The 20913-nt window shown below is 36.8% G+C and overlaps 2 protein-coding genes across 4 annotated transcripts; both read right to left on the reverse strand.

Moving 5' to 3' along the window:
* Positions 826-20845, reverse strand: LOC109843204 (tRNA (guanine-N(7)-)-methyltransferase). 3 transcript variants are annotated; one of them, XM_020412141.1, is made up of 3 exons: positions 20708-20845; positions 1534-1973; positions 826-1449 (listed from the first exon to the last, which is right to left on the reverse strand). In XM_020412141.1, the coding sequence occupies exons 2-3, from the start codon at positions 1858-1860 to the stop codon at positions 991-993; spliced, it is 786 nt and encodes a 261-aa protein (XP_020267730.1). In that variant the 5' UTR covers positions 1861-1973; positions 20708-20845; the 3' UTR covers positions 826-990. The 3 variants fall into 3 exon arrangements, with proteins under 3 accessions (XP_020267730.1, XP_020267732.1, XP_020267731.1); XM_020412143.1 differs by having other exon boundaries at positions 1534-1988; positions 20708-20839; XM_020412142.1 differs by lacking the exon at positions 20708-20845 and adding an exon at positions 10088-10675.
* Positions 10430-12116, reverse strand: LOC109841825. The gene is made up of 4 exons (XM_020410763.1): positions 11508-12116; positions 11132-11356; positions 10777-11075; positions 10430-10688 (listed from the first exon to the last, which is right to left on the reverse strand). Exons 1-4 carry the CDS (start codon positions 12114-12116, stop codon positions 10430-10432), a joined length of 1392 nt encoding a protein of 463 aa, XP_020266352.1.

The raw sequence follows: 20913 nt of genomic DNA on the forward strand, positions 1-20913 counted from the left end.
CAGAGGATAATTCCCAATGTGGCATAAATTTTGATTTTCAACTCAGGTTCACTGGATTCACTTTCATTGTTTCTCCCTTGAGTGAAAAATATGTGCGCGTAATCAAAAGGATGTCCTATAGTTTCAAGTCTGAATTCTCTAAGAAGGAACAGAGAGAGCAAATGGGTCATTTGCCCTCCCCATTGTAAGGCTTAGAACCACCCGCTCGTATGTGCACGGTTCTGAGCGGATTCCCATTGTTGATTTCACTCGATTAAAGTTGATGCAGGGAGCTGTCCCCTATCTAAAACATAAACTTGCCTCAGAATATAGTCTTGATATATCTCATTAAGCTGGACGAAGTAACATTTCACCAAAAGATCAGAACTCTAAACAAGTTTGTCAGTCCACCGCAGTGTTGACCAACATCCACGCTAGAGAGAGCAATGTTACATTAAACGCTGGGCGCTTCTAGGCGTCGGACTTAGCGCCCAGCGTTTAGTCGCCTAGGCGGGCGCCTAAGCGGTTTCTGGACGTTTTTTTTCTTTCTTCATTTAAGTGGTGATCGATGAGGTTTTGCTGAAGGTCGGAGGAGGTAGTGGAGATGTTCATATTTAGAGGTTAATGGAGTTTAGAGGACGTGTAGGCTATGATACATAAAATCACAATTAAGGCCTACAGGGTGCAATCCACATAAGCAGACAATACTTCCCTAAACGCTCGTAAAATCTAGATGGGCAGCCTAAATACCGCCTAGGCGCTAGGCGCTAGTTAGGCAGCCTAGGTACCGTCTAGGTCTAGGCGTACGCCTAAGCGGACTAGACGGAGGTTTTTTAAAACAGTGAGAGAGAGTAACTCAATCTGTCCCTATTAGGTAAAACAAGGACCTTAATGTCCTAGGACAATACCAATTTTAACAATGGTAACAATATATTAAAAAAAAGTAAGATATTCCAAGCAACCTACAAAGTTACAGCTAAAACAAGATCAATTCAAAAAGGTGGAAGTAGATCAGTCCTCCAATGCTATGCGCCTGTAAACAGCTTTAAAAGTCTGCCCTCCATTTCTCGCAACTTTTTGCCCTTCTTCAGTAGCAGAAGTCAGGAGCTTCACAACTGGATCCAAATCCAGTTCTTCTTCTGGCACTGCTGTAAACAAGGGATGATCCTCCATGCAAGATCTCATCCAAACACCGAGCTCTTCAACATCAGTTATTGTGTAAATAATCCCACCAACTTCCAGAGCATATGCATACTCATCGAGCAGCTGTATGCTGATAACCCTACGCCTATGATTCTTCTCCTTGAAATGGGGATCGGGAAACAGAAAGAACATTTTCGAAAGCTGCGCTTTGCCAAAGTAATTAGGTAGGTATTTCATAGAATTCGTACGGACAACTGAGATGTTTTCATATTGGCCTGGGTTAGTAGCTCTTAAGGCCAATATCCTCTCCTTGACATACTCTGTTACCTGTGGAGGAATCTCGATGAGATATAGATATAAAGGAAGAATGAAAACAATCCCGTAAAAATCAAAATGTCAATAGATGTTTACCTTGTCCCTTAACTCCATTCCGATCATTAGTGTATCTGGGAAAAGAGTTGAGAGACTGATGAGTAAACCCCCAAAACCACAGCCGATATCAGCAAACCTGATCTTGGGAAGTAGTTCACTGTTCTTGTTCTCATCTTCTCCTCCACTTGGGAAAAAGTGAGGAAAATGTTGAGAATAGTCGACATCTGAGGGGCTGATTGGAATTGGGAAGTGAGAGTCGCTTAGGGGATTGCTGTGAGCTCTTGCTCTGTAGAAGCGCTTCCTTGGAAGGCGAGTGCATTGCCCATTTCCTTTTATCTTGTTACTGTTCTCTGATATCGGATCCATGTTGCAATCAGTGCCGGTAATAGTTACTTGTAGACCGCAGAATTCAGCTCAACTTTCGTGTGCATGGAATCACCCTTCCGGATTGGGAAAGAGATAAATAGAGCTCGGATGGCCTGCCAAAAGAAAGGCTGTTAGTTTTAGACAAATAAGCAATTCCTTTTTGTCATGATTAGTCCATGTTAAATAGTAGGAGCAAGCAACAAAACCTCCAATATATAACAAGGTACAAGGAAATTACTGCCAATGCCTGGAGATAAAGAAAGAGGCAGCGAACAAATTTCAAATACTACGAAGCTTTTTTTTAGTCTAGTTCCTGACTGTGAAGCAAGCTGCAAAATTCTAAAAGATCTAGATTAGCAAAGCGGAATTATGATGCAGACGAACAAGGTTTGAAGAGAGAGTCTCCTAGCAAAAAATTCTAAAAGATCTAGATTAGCAAAGCGGAATTATGATGCAGATGAACAAGGTTTGAAGAGAAAGTCCCCTATCCAATTCTTCTAGTAGCCATGAATACACCGGATCGATAATTGCCTCAGAATGCACCAGAAGACTTAACACTTTAGTGTACGCTTAAAATCTACAATTGCTCCATGTATTAATAGAAAATTGGAGGCTTCTCTAGAAAAATATGAAACTGAATTTTGGAAAATATAAGTTTCTCAAAAATCAAGAGTACCAAATTGAGCATTCCATAACTCAAACAGATGAAAGTATATACCTTAAAAACAAGAATATAGTGGTCATATAAATGTCAATAGATTTCTGCTGAAAGCTGATTTGAACAGATATGAGGGAAACTCCAAATAGCCACAAGGACTTCAATAGTTAATGGAAATGAAACAGAAAAAGGAAATGGTTTCTCTTATTTTACTATTGAAAGTAAATGGGAAATTTACTGATGGCATGACTCATCTCGAGATCAATAGAAAATACAATTTAATGTTCTCCATGAGCAACGTTCGAGAGATAATATTGATATCTGTCTTGAGAAAATTTCATCTCTATCCCAGTTTCTAATTCATATATCATGTTCTTCTTGCTCACCATTTTAATTTTTTGCACATGCTTAGAGCATTTCTGCTGCAGTTAACAACTATAATATTACAACAAGAAATTTTGGTTCAAAACAGAAAACCTAAGCATATTACAACTATATATCAACCAATACACCCTTTGGTTGCCTTCTGTTGGAACTTAATCTTCTGTTTCAGCACCAAAGACAAAGAATGCGTCAAAACAAGGGAACAATCAGCAAAAGGCACATCAGCCAGTTGATAGATGGTGCCTCAAGTTCTGTCTGGTTGATAATAGCAGTCTTAGATGGTGCTGACAGTGTCGAATATGCTTTGGAATTTCAGAACACCACCTTAGGCAGTGTGACAGGTGCCTAGCATGTGATCGTGTATTTTAGGAAAGCAGATTGGAATAGGGTTCCTGTTTTGTTTTGTACTCGGGTTTAAACCAAGTTATTTATAGTGGATAGCGTCGCGTAGCGATGAGGCACCGCTAAGGCTATTTGCGCCCATAGTGGCAAAATAGCAACAAATAGCGCATAGTCAAATAGCGGTCCAATTTAAATATATTAAATATGCTAAAAATAAGAAAAATCAATGTAAGGACAGGCCTTCATCGAGGGCAGGGCTTCATCGAGGAGATGGAGCAGAGGTAGTTGGAGGATCTAGAGAGGAGAAGAGATGGAGATGGAGCTCGTCAAGGAGACTGTTGTTGGCTGCAGCGTCGAGAAGAGAACATGGAGCTCGTCGAGGAGTTGGAGAATTTGGAAAGGAGGCGGAGTGGTGGAAGGAGGCAACGGAGCTGGAGCTCGTTGAACACGGAAGAGAAAGAGAGGTGGAGATCCGGTTAATGTTTTTTGAGAAAGAGGCGGATGCAACAAATACAGAAGAGAGAGAGAGAGAGAGAGAGAGAGTGGGTTTTATAAGTTGGGTCAGGTTCGGTTTTAATTCGGGTTGTGTTTTTTATAAAAATCAACCAAAAAAGCGCTAACAACGGTCATAAGCGTTTTTAAGCGCTATTTCGCGCTTTTCTCTGCTATTTCGAATGAATAGCGATCTTCAGTGTTTTTACTCACTGCTATGGCCAAAATCGTCACGGGCAAAGGCCGATAACAGAAGGTACTAGACGGACTAGGCGCTTGAGCCAGTGCCTAGCATCTGGACAGCACCTAAGCGTTTGACTATTTTTTAAATTATTTAATTATAATAATTAATAAAAATATGTATTAAATTCATATAAGTTTGCAAAAAGATAGATGGCAATCTTAGATCCATAACAAAACCATGCATACTTAAATACTAAATAGTCAAAATAATAACTAACAAGATTATAGAAAGCGCTAAGAGGCCTAAGCATTGGACAAGACGATTAGAGTCTAGGAGGTTTTATTTTTTTATTTTTTAATTAAAATAATTGATAGTAAATATCATTGTTATAAAAAACCTAGGTGTCGGACTGGTGTCTACGCGGATTTCTTTCTTTATTTAAGTGGTGGTCGAAGAGGTTTTGGTGAAGGTCAGAGGAGGTAGCGGATGTGTTTATATTTAGAGGTTAAAGGAGTTTAAAAGAGGTTGTAGGACATGGAGGCTACAACACAGAAAATCACGATCAATGCCTAAAGGGTACAGTCCACATAAGTAGACAATACTCCCCTAAACACTCCCAAAATCTAGGCTGTCGCCTAGGCACTAAACGCTAGTTAGGTAGCTTAGGTACTACCTAGGCCTAGGCTTACGCCTATGCAAAGTAGGCAAAGGCTTTTTAAAACAATGTTATTTACAACACTGAGTTTAAACCTACAAATATAGATCTTCCACGTTTAGGGCTTGAGAGGAGAGTCAAAGAGAGCTACATCTAGTGAAAGAGTTGTACAGAAGAAACGAAGGAGAGAAATCTAGAATTTGTTAGGATCTTTAAGTGAGAGAGAGGGTTTCTTGCAAGTTCTTTGAGGAATGCAAGAAAATTTATATCTTTGTAATCTCTAGAGAAAAAATAAGACTCAAGTCTATCCTCATGAATGTTGGCAATTGTCAAACCATGCAAATCTCATGTCTTTGCGTCTTGTTTGCTTTTCTGAGGTATATTGCTTTCATGTTTTGTTAAAACATTGTTTCTCTCATTGTTTCTTTATTGCCAAGGTCATCAATTGCCTAGAAAAATAGAGATCTGATTGGGAGATCCACGAAAAGCTTATGTATCATGCGCTGATTCACAATAACTAGTACCAAAGCTAGTTGTGTCAACACTTATATCCTAAATCATGCATTGAAACCATTAAACTTCATTACTTATATATAAGAAACATAAACCTATTACATATGTTCTCAACAATTTATTGTACATTGAAACTAATTAGAAGGACAAAATTAGAAAGACCTAGAAGCATCCTAATTGTCATTGACTACTTGATAATTCCCCCTAACTCCCCATGTTTTCTAATAGTAAGATACTTTATATCACATTTGGCAATTATCTTTTAAAAATATATTCATATTAGTATTGATTATTAAGGTGTTAAACTTTCTTTACGCACAAATTTACAATGCACGCATCACGTGCACAGGAGAAATAGTAATTAATAAGTCCAAGATAGAAGACATTGAAGCCTTTTTCTGATAGTGAGGGAATTATTTTAAAATACTCCGGACCCACTTATTTTGTCCATGCTTGTTTTTCTATTCAACACGAACAATTTTGGGAGAGGGGCTAGTTAATCCCTAGAAAGGGGACTATTTCAAACCCACCCACCCCCCATCTATACAATCCAGGTACTAATCATCTACAAGAAATATTAAGATTTTTAACAAAAACGCCTCTATCTCTTTAATTTTCTTCAGACTTTCTATTGTTTCTATGTTTCCTTTCACACTTATTTTCCTCATTTTTTTCTCTTCGCTGCGTTATTTGTTGGAGGATTTTGTTTTTGGCATTTTTTTCTACAGGATTGTTCCGCCGCTTTATCTCTTTACTCGATTACACCTGTGCACATTGAACCTACTCTCTAACTTGTTTTTTTAAGGCATCCTCTAACTTGTTTTGAATGTATACTAATTTATTCCTACATTCTGCCTTGTTGTCACTCCTCCATCTCAATAGACACATCTATCATACAATATGGATGTCAAAACACAAATGGTTCGCTACATGAAGTTAGAATCATAGATTATGGTAAAAGAGTAGCTTTGAAGTCTTAAAAAAGTTTAGCAATCTATAGAAATAATTGACTACACCAATGAAAATTCAGCAAAATTTTATCATGAATCATAATTGATAATTGATGAACTCTAAACTAAGGCTAACAAGAAGCTTACATAAGCCATTGCCCTATATTATGAGGATTCTACCTAAACAACAAAGAATTTCGCAACTCATGCCTCTAATCATACAAATTCTCAAATTGAGAGTAGCATGCTTTGTCAAAAGCTCACACAAATCAAGCCAAAGTTGGTGCATTAATACAATATTATTTGAATTGAGGGTAAAAAGGTCTTTATGGTTATGATATTAGCCCGAAAGGTCATAATCTCCCAAAAAACAAATATTAATATGGACTATATTAAGTCGGTCTGAATTAGTCCGTGTGTAAAACAAACATGGAATTGGACTAACATCGTTGTTCTACAGTCAAGGGAATGCAATACCCCCCAGTCCAAGGATGAAAAACAAATGTGGCTTGAGAGTTCTACCTTTGTAATCACTTCCACATCCATCTGAATTGAACTAACACGAAACTCCGAACATACACTTGCAACATTTACCCTCGAGTTTGAGTTTATACAAAATATGTTCCTAGCTCATCACAGGACAACTACATCTCATTATTTAGCGACAACGGCAAGGAAAATATAAAGTGACCAGTGATTTCATGTTATTTCAATAATTTTATAATTTCATCTTAAGCTCTCCCTTGCAGATAGTAATAGTCAATTTCCATGTGGTTTGCCATCTCATTGAACACTGGATAATTAGCAATGTGAAAGACTACCTAGCTATGATTCTCAAGCCGATGGCCACCAGATGTATGTTCAGCCATATTAACTCAATAGTGGCACTTGCGACAGCTTGTTGTTTACATTTAGGACTTGACCTGGCATTATTCGTCCAGAATACCATCGCCAACACCAAAATGCCCATCTGGTTGATCTTCTAGTGTATGCGTATCCATCCTAGTCATGTCAGTACCTCGGATTGTTTTGATATAACAATCCTTATTCTGGTGCACCCTAGTAATGTTATAATATATGAACAAAAATATTAAAAAAATAAAAACACCTCATATGGGAACCATCAAAGTGACTTACCACACTCAAATGCAATGAAAAACTTAGTCTGGTACTTCTGTGATAAAACTCCCACAGCAAGTAGGAAAACCCAACAACTCCCATATATTGGCCAGCAGTTAGGTATCAGGAACTATAGTCTATCTTTAGGCTTGAACTCCAACATCCCAAGTCTGTCTATAGGCCTGAGCTCTAACATCCTAATTTCACTTGGATTCCAAAACCATATTTAGACATTTCAATTACCAAGAAAATATAAACCGGCCCCAATCCTCACTCTGAAATCTGAACATGAATTCCTCTACTTTCATCTCCTTTTATGACTATATCATCCTTATACTACTAGTATTATATTTCAGCTCGCATGTCATAAAAATCTGACTGAATTACTAACCAAAAACCTCCTCAGCTCAGTTTCCATCACAGCACTATCAAATTAAGTATGCAAAACCATGTTATAGAAAAATGTTTCAGCCCATATAAAGATTTTGAGATGGAATATCTTTTGAGATTACATGCAAACATCCTCCCCAAGATAACCACAAAAAAGTTTAGCCACATAGAACCTCTGTATATTCAAGGCTACAGAACTTATACACCCTTCGCTACAACATGAGCTTTTCATTTTGCAATGGAACGATCAACTTTAACTCTTATTGTGAATCGCCAATTACAGCTGACAACAAACTGTCAGGAGGAGAAGTGCACAAGACCTAATATTAAGTCAGTACAGTGCAAGCATCTCTAACATCCATGACGGCCTGCCATCAAGGATAAGATAAACCTATGGTAGACACTTAGTAAACAAATATAATCTAATGTTGTAATAAAGTGAGGTATGACAATGTGCTTATGGAAAACACCAAATAAAATTCGATGTGAGGAGCATGCTTGCTTAACTTGTAGAGTGCAACTGGAAGGTCAGAATCTAATAATGTGGTTGGATATTGTGACAGAGCTATTTCAGTTTTAGACCATAATTTTATTGGATATCGTGACAGAGTTATTACAGATATAAGACCATAATTTGATAACAATGATAGTGCTCATTTTTGCTTGTCTAAATATATGGGGATTTTGCCTAGATGAGGATCAGATCGAAGTGAAAAATCACTTTTCCTTTGCGACCAAGACCCAACATCCTAGTGAACAGGGGTGAAAAAGATAACTCGTTTTTATGTAGGCCAAACTAGGAAAGAGCAAAGAGAGAAGATGTGCTATTAATATTTTAACATAACTATAGCAACATGAACTATCCCATTTATTCAGATTTTTCTTAACCCAGATAGCATTAATACTTTAACGTTCTACATCATCATGAACTATCCCATTATTTTAGATTTTTCTTAACCCAGGATTTAAACTTTCGTCGATGACTTATAATATTTAGAGAGGAAATTACGATGTCATTAAACACTCATACGTTAATGTATGGTTGTGCACAACAAGATGCACAATTTGGATTATGCCCAGCAAAATCGAATTAAGCGAAATTGCATGGAATTAACTTTTTTAATATCAATATACAAAGAAATGTTGAGAACTCCTAAGCATATGGGAAAAATAGAAAATAATTTAAAACTTTTCAAAAGATCAAAAACCTAATGGCCTGTATTTATTCATGTAACAAGTCACAACTCAATGACCCATAAACAACATCAGATTTCAATAAAAAAAAAAGTAGTAAACAACAATCAATAATAAATCAACATAAATCATAACCTCTAACTCTTTGCATATGATGCAAACAGGTTATATGGAAAGAAGTAATTTTGTGAAACTATTCACTTGTTCAAAGACTCACAAGACAACAACAGCCTTCCTTTTACAACAGTAAGAAAGAAAATAAGGACAATTGAAAAATAAACAAATTTAAACGACATCGCCATAGACTGAGAGAGGGCTACTGAGATTTTGGGTTAAGTTAGAAACTAGTCCCTAAGGTTTTGTGTCATTGGTTTAACAGATCGATAAGGCTGGATTTAACTCAATCATAAGTTGGGTTAGAGAAAAAAGAAATCAATTTATTTGTTCTGCAATTATCTATATGAGAGCATAGATTGTATAAAAGTGATTCTGTTGTTTGTCCACATAATAGAAACATAACCTTATTTTTTTACATAGACATTTTCGGCATACTTTTATGTGGCGGCTTATGCAGTCTCATAAACATGGTTTTCCAACATAGGAAGCTATTTTCAAAGTGAGGCGTCCTCTCTCTCCTATGTGGTTAAAGCCACTTCCCTCCCTTAAACAAACACCTCAATCTAACCAAAAGTGTGTGTGTGACTACAAGTTCACTTTCACACTTTTACTCACACCTCAATATAACCAAACACCTCTTGTGAGATGATATGCTTGTGCCTACCCTATTTAAACTTTCAGTTTTGTTGGAATAGCTTATGGTTCAGACTCCAGATGCTGGTAGTAGAAAAAGGTAATAGGACACATAAGACAATTTGATTTAAAACTAGGAGATGTAAATAGGTAAATTAGGATACATTGGAAGAAAGATGACATCTGTGAATAAATGATGAAGAGGATTACACCATGGTACTCTTATGTGTATAACCTAGAAGTATGCATTTAACTGCAGCAAAACTCAACTAATCGTACCAGTCATGTTGAGGAGCAAAAAGAAACACATACAAATCCATGAAGCAGCGAAAATCTGGTCGACTCAGTCAGGTTCAGACCAACCTGCACAAGCTTAACCAGCACTTGACACCTATGATGCACGGATACGGATACGGGACACGGATACGACACGGACACGGATACGGGATACAACAAAATCCAAAAAAATAGGATACGGGGATACAAGAAGGATTTTTTTTTAAATTATTATTATATATAGAAAATTTTATAAAATTCAACTAACAATCTAAAATATGAATCTATCACAAAATAACAAGTTTGTAAACAAAAAATACCTCAAGATGAAGTGGAAACTAGTCCGATGACTTCTTCATCATCAGCAAATAATACGGCCTCCATGGTGGGTTCATCAAGAGACAAGATGGCGACATCAAGAATTCCAGCACCCTGAAATGAGTCGAATGCATCTCCACCAATATCCCACAGCTTCGATTCTCCTTGATATTCTTGGGATGACCGAGAAAGCAAACGAAGATTGCTATGCACATACACAAGATCTTCTGCTCTTATCGGTGTCATCTTGTTCCTCTTCAAAGAGTGAATGAATGAGTATGTACTCCAATTCCTTTCGCAGCAAGAGAATGAGCAGGGTTGGCCCAGAACTTTAAGGCCAATGCTTACAGATTTGGAGTTGAGGATCCATAGAGCACCCACCATAGTTTTGGATCCATCAATCCTCTATCAGCAAGAGCATCTGGATCACTAAAAGTGTCAAGAACGGTCGAGAATCTAGCATATTCCAAGTTAACTGTCCTCCGTTCATCGGCATTAGGATAATATCTCCTCAGACACTTGGACCTTTCCGAAGAGATCTCCTCATCCTGATAGGGTGTTTGTCGATGGATATTCTTATTGAGCCATGTCTCATGATAATATCTATTAAAGATTAACATTGAATTAGACATTATTAATAAAAATAATCACATCAAAAATAATGAATTGACAACATAATCTAAATTATTACCTTGGATTCAAAGAGTGCGCCAAGCACTGAAGTGACATGTTGCTCTTATTCCATCTATCCACCAAGATTTTGTGTACGACATCATAAAATGAGGAGGGGTCATTTTCTCTTTTGCCCTCATGTCTATAAATAACAACATTCACTTTCTCAATCATTGTATCCCACATATCATATACCAAATGAAGGTTGGACTTGTCAGTATCGGTGAGCCGAATCATATCATATATAGAAGCAGTGAAAGCAATAATATAATCCACCCTATCCCACCACAAATCATCAAGCACTTTCTCCTTAACAAACTGTGCTTTTCCCACATATCATCATCTCTGTACAAGCTCCAACGGTCGCTAAGAACCATATCTTGGAGGCTTCTCTTGATCATCGTGAACCTCTTTAGCATGATGATCCATGAAGCAAATCGGGTATCAGCAATTAAAAGAAGCTTCATCTTCGAATGCTCATTGAACATAGCCAGCCTCATTGAGTGATTCATGATAAAGTTCTTAATCATCAAAGCATCATCAGATACCTTTGTAATCCAGTTGCACTCTGCATAAGCGATTGCATTAGCCTCAGTATTCTTCGTAGGAAATCTTAAAGGCAAGATTAAGGGTGTGAATAACACATGGAGTCCAAAAGATGTGTGGAAATTTGCCCTCCACAACTGTCCCTGCGGCCTTGCATGTCGAAACGTTATCAGTAATGATTTGGATCACATTTTGAGGTCTCACCTCTCTAATGCAATCTTCAAACTTCTCTGTAATGAAATATCTATTCTTCTGCTCTCCCTCGACATTCACGTAGTGCAAGAACATTGGCACGTTTTCTGAGACCGCAATGAAATTTATCAGTAGCTTCCTTTGTACATCTGCCCAGTCATCACTGTAAATAGAGACTCCCTTCTGCTTCCATGAGCCCCTAATGGGCTCCAACCTCTCTACGTGAGCCTTCTCACGTTGCAAAAGAGTGGTCCTCAAAGAATTATAATCGGGAGGCTTGTAACCAACAATTGGATTGCTTGCGGCATATGTGAAAGCTCTGGAGAAATATGGATTTCTTGTCAAATTAAATGACAACCCACCGGTATAAAACATCCTTGCAATAATTGAATCTAATTCATCTCTTGCCCTTGTATTGAATGCCTCTTCAACGGTGGTGGCTCCCCTCCTCTTTGGCTCACTTGGACGAGAAGGCATGCTTTGACTTACTGATGCTGTACTTGAAGTTAAAGAACCTAGTAACGTTATTGTCCTAGGTATAGAAGCCATCGGCCTTGCTTCTGCTTGATCCATATCAATTTGCATGTCTCTCATATTATGCGGCTTAACACCTTTGCACATTTTAATTCATTGCCCATTAATCCGCATTAGATGGGTTTTGACCCTTGAGAAGGAGGATGTAAACACTTCATGGCAATAACTACACATCCACTGCCAATTCCTCCCTCCTTTACCCATCTTCTCCAACTTCGTGACATACTTCCACAAAGAAGTGTGATCATCTTGAACAGACTGTGCACCAGAACTATCTTCTGCTTCCATTGCTATAAATAAGTAACAAGTACTAATTAAATATTAAACCATAACATATATGGAACGTAATACGAAAATATTAAACCACCAAGTAACAAGTACTAATTAAATATTAAACCATAACATATATGGAACGTAATACGAAAATATTAAACCACAAATCACAATGCAAGAAATATGTATTTTCCCATAACATATATGGAACGTAATACGAAAATATTAAACCACAAATCACAATGCAAGAAATATGTATTTTCATTTAAAATATGAAATATGTTTTTTAAGTAACAATTAAGTGATTAACAATTAAATATTTACATGTTCATAATTTATTAGTTAGAATGCTAATTACTATTTTAAGCTCTTTTTTCTAATTATACTAATTAATAAGTTGTTGCTCACTGACTTTGTTAATTATACTAATTAATAAGTTGTTGCTCACTGACTTTGTTTTTCTTTTTACAGATTATACTTGAGAGTTAAGTAGCAACGAGCAAGGATGAAGCTCACTGACTTTGTTTTTCTTTTTACAGATTATACTTGAGAGTTAAGTAGCAACGAGCAAGGATGAAGGATCACTCAAATTTTCCAACACAGCTACCAAAATAAAAATCCATAATTCATTCATTAATTATGTATATTCATATTGTATTCATATTTTCTAATTAGAAAATCTTCATATTCTAATTAGAAAATCTCCATATGTATATTCATATTGTATTCCTATTTTCTAATTAGGATGCAGTTCTTGTTTTACTTGGTGTCATGACATATAAAAAAGAGAGAATAAATTCCAACTCTTAGTAATAGATCATATAACTAACACTATGAAGTAAACTTATGTGATAAATACAAAGGTGTGAACGTAATAAAATTATTGACTAACAAATAATCGGAATGGACCAAACTTCATCATCATTGCCATAACAAATTGAAATGTTAATATTCATAATTCATTTGTGTTAACTGTTAAGAAACTGAAATTGAAAAAAAATATTCATATGTTAACAAATTGAAACTGAAATTGAAACTGAAATTGAAAAAACAAAATACCAAATGAAGAATAGGATTAGAGCTCTCTAACTTTGTCAGCACGAATCTACATAAACAAAAAGAGACTGAAAGAGAGAGAGACTGAGAGAAAGACGGAGAGATTGAGAGAGAGAGACTGAAAGAGAGACGAAACTGTTAAGAGAGAGACGAAGAGATCGAGAGAGACGAAGGGAGAGAGGGACTGAAAGAGAGACGAAAAGACTGAGAAAGAGAGCCGAAGAAAGAGACGAAGAGATCGAGAGAGACTTAGAGAGAGAGAGAGAGACTCTGAGAGAGAGAGAGAGAGAAGAAGAAGAAGAAAACTCACCTTGACGAGGACGAGGACGAGATCGACGAGGAGTTCGACGAGGACGAGGATGAGATCGACGAGGCGATTCCGATTCTCTGACCCAACAGCGACGAAGACGAGGTGATTCCGATTTTGTGGCGGCGTCGAGACTCGGGTGAGTGAAAAAAATTAGAGTTTAGTTTGGGTTTGGGTTTGGGTTTCGGGTTTTGTCTTTCACATGTTTTTTTTTCTTTTTTGTTCGGCAAATCCGAGTCGTGTCCCGTGTAGGATTGACCGTGTCCAACAAAGTTTGACCGTTGACCCGTGTCGGACACGGATTGACCGTGTCTGACACGTGTCATGCGCAAATCCGTGTCTGATTCAAGTCGGATACGGATTTGTGGCCTCCGAGGACAAATCTGTGCTTCAAAGCTTGACATTACTAAATATTTGCTTAAGAGTCCTAATCTCATATCGGTACGTGAGATATGTGAATAACCCACATCCTACCAACACAACCCAATTATGAACAATTTGAGTTTGCTTCAGCTTGAAAATTAAGTTTAAAAAAAGTTACCTAGTTAGCAAAAGAATTGACTCATAGCTAAGAAGGCTAGGAAGGAAAAACATAGACTTTCTAACCACACAGTAATGTTGTCGAAAACAGAAACCGGAGCGAAGCAGTGAGGCACCGCTTAGGCTTTTTAGGGCTTAGGCTTTTAGGGCTTAAGCGATTCAAAGCAGAAAAAAATGCCAAGTAAAAAAAAGCTGTCCAGTTCAAATATAGATAAATATTCAAGACCCTCGACGAGATTGAAAGATAAAGAGGAGAAGAGCATGCGGTTAAAGAGAAGAGGAGCAACTCTGAGTTCAAGACTTTGAAGATAGCTGGAGAAGAGAAAAAAATAAGAGAGAGCAAGTGCAGCTTGCCGGTTGGAGAGACGGTGGTGGAGAGAGAGCAGTCAAGCTTGCTGCAGATGGTGAGAGGAGCTGAAGAGAGATAGTGGAAGATGGTGAGACGGTAGGAAAGCTGTTGGGAGGGAGGCGGGAGAAGCTCCTGAAGGCGAAGTTGGAGCGGGAGGTGGCGGTTTTAGCGGTGCGAGGTGGTGGAGAATGATTTGGGCCTTAAGGTTATTTTTGGGTTAGTAACAGAGAAAGAGAAAGAGGGACAATGGAATACGAGTGGTTTTAGATGTTAAAAATAGGTATGGGTCCGGTGCAAAATTGAGACATGGTTATCATCATTCGCATTTTAACTAAGCATTTTAAAGCGCTTTTCACCGCCTTTTCACGCCTTTGTGATCAAAAAAGGGCATTGGCACTTTATATCACTGCTTTGGGGCAAAGTGAAGTGGCCAAAGGCAGCTTCTGCTTTTTTATCGCTTTTTTCAACAATGCCACATAAGCACAGCAGTCTCAACTTGTGACTATATTGCTCAAATCATAGCATATACTACACTTTTTGAAGTTAATTTGGAATTTATTAATTTCTATTAAAATAGCACGCCTAAGAAATTGAACTGGTTCATCCTATCGTATGCAATATACAGATATTTAAATCAAATGTGACATGTACCAATTGGGCATGGTGGCCGAAGTAGGATGGGCCTTGGGGAGTTAGTACCAAAACAAACAATGAGTTAGCTCTTATAACACAACTAAAAGTTTGACAAAACTATGATAAGGCCAAGAAAGAACCCTGAGCTGCTAATTGCCTAGTAGTTAGATGCATCTTTTCTGACCTGCAACTTTCCAACCAAGCGACTAACAATGTCTCAACAATTGAAATTAAAAGTGGCTATTGCACTACACCTTATAATCCTAAGTTTGATGTTGGTTTGTCAATTACATTTAGATTTTATCTTATCATAAACTACTCAAATTTGGTTTAAGCTGATAGTCTGACACTAGGAGAAAGCCACTTCTAACAATGTCTCAACAAATGAAATTGGAAGCTTATTGCTGCAATGCTGCTTAAGAGAAAAGTCTAGCATAAGCCAGATCTAATTCAAAAATTTTGCCTGAATATCATTCTCTAGCATGTACATGTATGTGAGAAAATATATATGCCCTTATGTGCATCAAAAATGAATTTTTTTCTGCCAAAAAAAAAAGTTATTTGCTATATAGATTCAGTCACTAGCTACTAGGTTTTGGCAACTTGGATCGAAGAGAATACACTCCAATGAGAGGAAGTCCCTCCTAACTGGAAAGTCTATAGCACAGCTTAGGATTGTGTGATCTTAAAGAAAACGCACATGATAAAGATAGGAAGGCGATCCGATGAATTGAACCTTTAGAGCGATATGAATTTACTACTTAATTAGCTCTAAATGTCGGTATATTGTTGTAATCTACTCCTACTACTATAATATCAACTTAAGTGAAAGAGCTGTGAAAGAAACTCAAGGACAAGTAAATAACTTAAACTACTCTTATCCAATAGGGGTGACCCTCAAAGCCTGATTGATTGAAAAACCGATAAGAAAGCAATAAATTACATTAAAATAAAAAATTAACTTAAAAGCTATCTGCGAATCTGAATTATAACTCAAGCAACAAAATTATAAGAAACTAAACAACATTGGAAGGTAAAAGACAACAAGATAATAAAAGTAAATACTAAATAGAGTTTTTTTGGTTGATTGTGTGAGCATGTTCTCCTTCGTTGACATTGAACATCTAAGGGGTCTCACACACGATAGTCACTCGCCCCTTATTCCGAAAGTTAACTACACACTCCTACAAACACCATACTTTTCGGGCCACTAAGTAGCCCATATTTGTCTGGAGCAAAATCTTATTAGTTTCCTCAAACTAAGCGCAATACTTGGAGCCGATGTAGCGAGGTATAAACTGGGTCAACCCGGCTAACATGTTTGTGGCCAATAGTTAATTTCTCCCTTATCCTCCTGGTCAAGGCGCTTATTTCCTAGCTGATGTCTATTCACAAAATTTGGGTAAAAACACAAGTTACTTATTTTTTATTATTAATATAAAGTGTATTCCTTTGGGCTTTTACCTCTTCACATGTGAAGGAACACAACATTTTAATATATATACATGCATAAATTTACCTTGATCGGAGTTCTTGGAGGTAGGAGGCAAAGTTAGTAACGAGGGCGAGCAAAGCATATAAAAATGTGAGGGGAAAAAAGATCAGGGATACCATGTAGTTTGAACTAGATGTGACTCAATTCCAGAGCTCAATTCCTCGCTTTAGCGAGCCTACTATGCCCATTCTTTGAATTGTAAGTGGTTAGGCCAATAAATGTGTCATCATCAACGCACGATATTTTAAATAAGCAGAAGCACCTTTAAAAAAGCCAAAATTTCTCCCATTTTTTAGGGTTATAATTCTACAAAGTCCCTCTCAATCATAAGGATTGCCTCAGAAAACCTCTTTCAAATATTTTAATTTGAAAAAAAAACCATCACTTTGGAGCATTGTAAATAATATCCTTCAACTTTGAAAATTTTACAAACCCCCCTCAACTATGCAGTGTCTCACAAAAAAACCCATATCTTTGCATTTCCCTCAGAAAACTCTCTTGACGTTGTTACTTCAAAATGTGAAATGACCCAAATATCTTTTTGGAACAAACTCATTTCAATCAAAATTATCCCTCAGATCACTGAAAACAAGACCATGAGCTATTTATGATGCTTTGTTTCCTTCTATAGATCTCATTCTCTCCTCTTTTCTCCCATTCGGAAAAATCTATGCTATTTTTTATAGCTCGGGAGTGCCGTAGTCGTTTTAAGTAATGTGTTTGTCACATGACACATTCGACCTAACAATGTTAGTTAGGGGGGTTAAGTGAAAATTTTAGGAGTGGTTTCTCAAATTTTCAAAGTCGAGAGGGATTATCTACAACACTATCAAACTTGAAGGGATTTACTCAAAATAAAATAGTTAAGCTGGGAATTCTGGGACATAACTCATAGTCAAGGGGGAAACGGAACATGAAAGTGATTTTTCAAGTTTGTCTTTTCCATGAGTTTTTGAAGATATATGCATGATTAGAAGCCACACTTCTTTTGAACAAGAGAAAAAGATAAATGTTGAAAATATGAATTATTCAATAATTAGCATATACTTTTGCACATTTTATTTAGAAGAATGTAAATTTGTTAGGTTTGATCCACAAGGCCGTGTTTGTTTTTAAACCCTGAACTAGGGGGTATTATATTCCTTGGACTACAGTACTAAAATTGTATTATCCTAGGACTATTTTAATCAAATTCAATGTTTGTTTTTATATAGACTAACACTCAGACTAACTTAAAATAATCTATAGTAGTGTTTGTTATTAGGGGGGTTATGACCCTTCAAACAAATATCGTATTAACTATTTTGCTAATAGAAAAAGTAATTTTGTAGCGTCTTAGCTTGAGGTTTGCCTACTGTTTTGGGAAATTGTACAAATTTGGGACATGATTGGTCCTCCCCTAGTTTTAAGTTAAACTAGTTCTATTTTAAACCACGTGAAGAGATGGCTCAAAATAGAACCAGTTTAATGATATTTTTTAGACCTAAGAAAAATTAGGCCAGCTTTGGTCCAGTTTTCCCCAATCAGAATTATTCATAAAATTGGATCAGGATTGTACCAAATCCAATTTCAGTGATTGCCAAACAATCCCTTAGATTATTAAATAAAACCCGAAAATAAGAGGGTATTTGGTAACCCCCTAGTTACCTAGGAAAGCGAAAAGTCCAATTAATCTACTTATGATCTAAAATTGGGCCAATTCCAAATATAGTTTTGTTAGTTCAATTATAGGCCGTTAATCATGTCCTCTTCTGAATCAGTAAGAGGCTTGAGGTGGTCATCATCTTCAGTAATGGAGGGGCTAATCATGTTGAAAGACTTAGCCTTGCCTCCCTTCTTTTTGGACGTGGTGTTCGTCCATTGTTGATCTCCTAACAGATCAGGGTGGACCCACATGATTTCCCCTTTTGGGGTAGTGTTGAATAGAAATTAACTTGGTTAAGACCTTTTCAACCAGGCTTGTGAAGACTTGCCAAATACAACTAGGTCTATAAGATTAAAAACCCTAAAACCATCTAAATGGTTGGATCTAGAGCTAATGGGTCAGTCACCTCAAAAACCGGACTAGAATTGGGGTTATTTTAGGATTGGACTGATTTTGACAGTGGGCTGTCTTAAGACGTGTTTGGTTAAGGGTGGAGACCAGAGAAATGCATCCATTCCCATTGCGTCTGGGAGAGGATTGATTTTAGTAAAAGGGTTTTCTAAAATCCTTTATTTTCATAGAAACTAATCTTTGAGTTTTGAGCTCAGGATTAGGTAAAGAAGCCCCTTATAATTTAAATATTGGAAGAGGCTTTTAATTGCACTAGTGAAAGAAATCAATCTCCTTTTCTGTATTTCCTAATACCATGAATTCATAGGTTTTTTTTAGTATAATTCCCTTAAAGCATTAGTATTTTTACTTAGTCCATCAAATATTCATACTTTTGATACAATGTTAGGCGGACTAGGCGCGCTGTTTTAAAAAACCTCCGCCTAGTCCACTTAGGCGTACGCCTAGACCTAGGCGGTACCTAGATCGTCTAACTAGCGCCTAACGCCTAGGCGGTATTTAGGCTGCCCACCTAGATTTTACGAGCGTTTAGGGGAGCGTTGTCTGCTTACGTGGATTGCACCCTGTAGGCCTTGATTGTGATTTTATGTGTTGTAGCCTATACGTCCTACAAACTCCATTAACCTCCAAATATGAATACCTCGACTACCTCCTCCGACCTTCAACAAAACCTCATCGACCACCACTTAAATGAAGAAAAAAATTCGCCTAGACACCGGTCCAACATCTAAGCTTTCTATAACGTTGACATTCACTATCAATTATTGTAATTAAAAATAAAAAAGAAAACATCTTAGGCTCTAGCCTTGTTAATTATTATTTTGGCTATTTAGTATCTAAGTATACATGATTTATTGTGGAACTAAGATTGCTATCTTTTTTTGAAAATTTATATGGATTTAATACATATTCTTATCAATTATTATAATTAAATAATTTAAAAATAGTCAAATGCCTAGGCGTTGTCTAGGCGTACGCCCAGGGGTCTAGACGCTCGCTCAAACTCCTAGTCTGCCTAGCGCCTTCTGTAACATCACCGAGCTCTCCCGATCTCTGTAACTACTAATAAGGTAAAAAGTACTTCTTAAATATCTATTTAAGTTAGTTAACAACAGTAACTTAAACTTAAGAAGGGTAAGTTAACAGTAAACTTAAGTTTAAGTTTAAGTTAAACTTAAGTTTAAGCTAATAGTAAACTTAAGTTTAAGTTTAAGTTAATATTAAGTTTTTTGTTGATGGTAAACTTGAGTTTAAGTAAACAGTAAAATTAAGTTAACAATATTTTAGTTAACAGTTAACTTAAGTTTAAGTTTATTGTTAACTTAAACTTAACAGTAACTTATAAGTTAACAGTAATTTGAGTTAAAAATGAGTTTTTTACTGTTGAGATGAACTTATAATTTGAGTTGAGAAGTATAAACATACAAAGAGCTATTGTAATTGGTAAACTAAGTAATTTTATTAATAGTGTTGGTATTTTAGTATTTATGCATCTTTGATTGAGTATATATATATTTATTTTTAAGTATCACAATTAAAAAAAGAAAAAAGAAAAAAAACGCCCAGAAACCGCTTAGGCGCCCGCTTAGACGACGAAGCGCTGGGCGTCAAGTCCGACGCCTAGAAGCGTCCAATGTTTAATGTAACATTGACTAGGCGTTTGACCCAGCACCTAACGCCTAGGCATTTGGTTATTTATTAAATTATTTAATTATAATCATAGACAAAACATGTATTAAATTCATATAAAATTGCAAAAAACATAAATAGCAATCTTAGATCCACAACCAACCATGCATAAATACTAAATAGCCAATATAGTGACGTAAATAGCGTGAAGATTTGTTTCAATTGAACTGTAAAATAACAATTTGTTGGCAGTAAAGAGCTCAATTTGTGTCTTGATTATATTTGTTTACCAATCACAGTGAAAAAAAAATTAAAACAGCGGAAAAAATGAAAATTTTACCTTCAAAAGAGGAGCCGGCAGAGCAGCGGCGACGAAGAAGACGAGGCGAAGAAAAGGAGCCGGCAGCGTCGAAGGAGAGGAGGCGTGGGGCGCCGCGGCGACGAAGAAGACGGGGAGGAAAAAAGATCGGGCTTAGGGTTTGGGTTTTAATCTGTAGCGGGTCGGGTTTGGTGGGTCGGGTATTTATTAAAAACTTTTGTTTACCC

This window comes from Asparagus officinalis, chromosome 5 (assembly GCF_001876935.1).
Source record: "Asparagus officinalis chromosome 5, Aspof.V1, whole genome shotgun sequence".
Taxonomy (NCBI): domain Eukaryota; kingdom Viridiplantae; phylum Streptophyta; class Magnoliopsida; order Asparagales; family Asparagaceae; genus Asparagus; species Asparagus officinalis.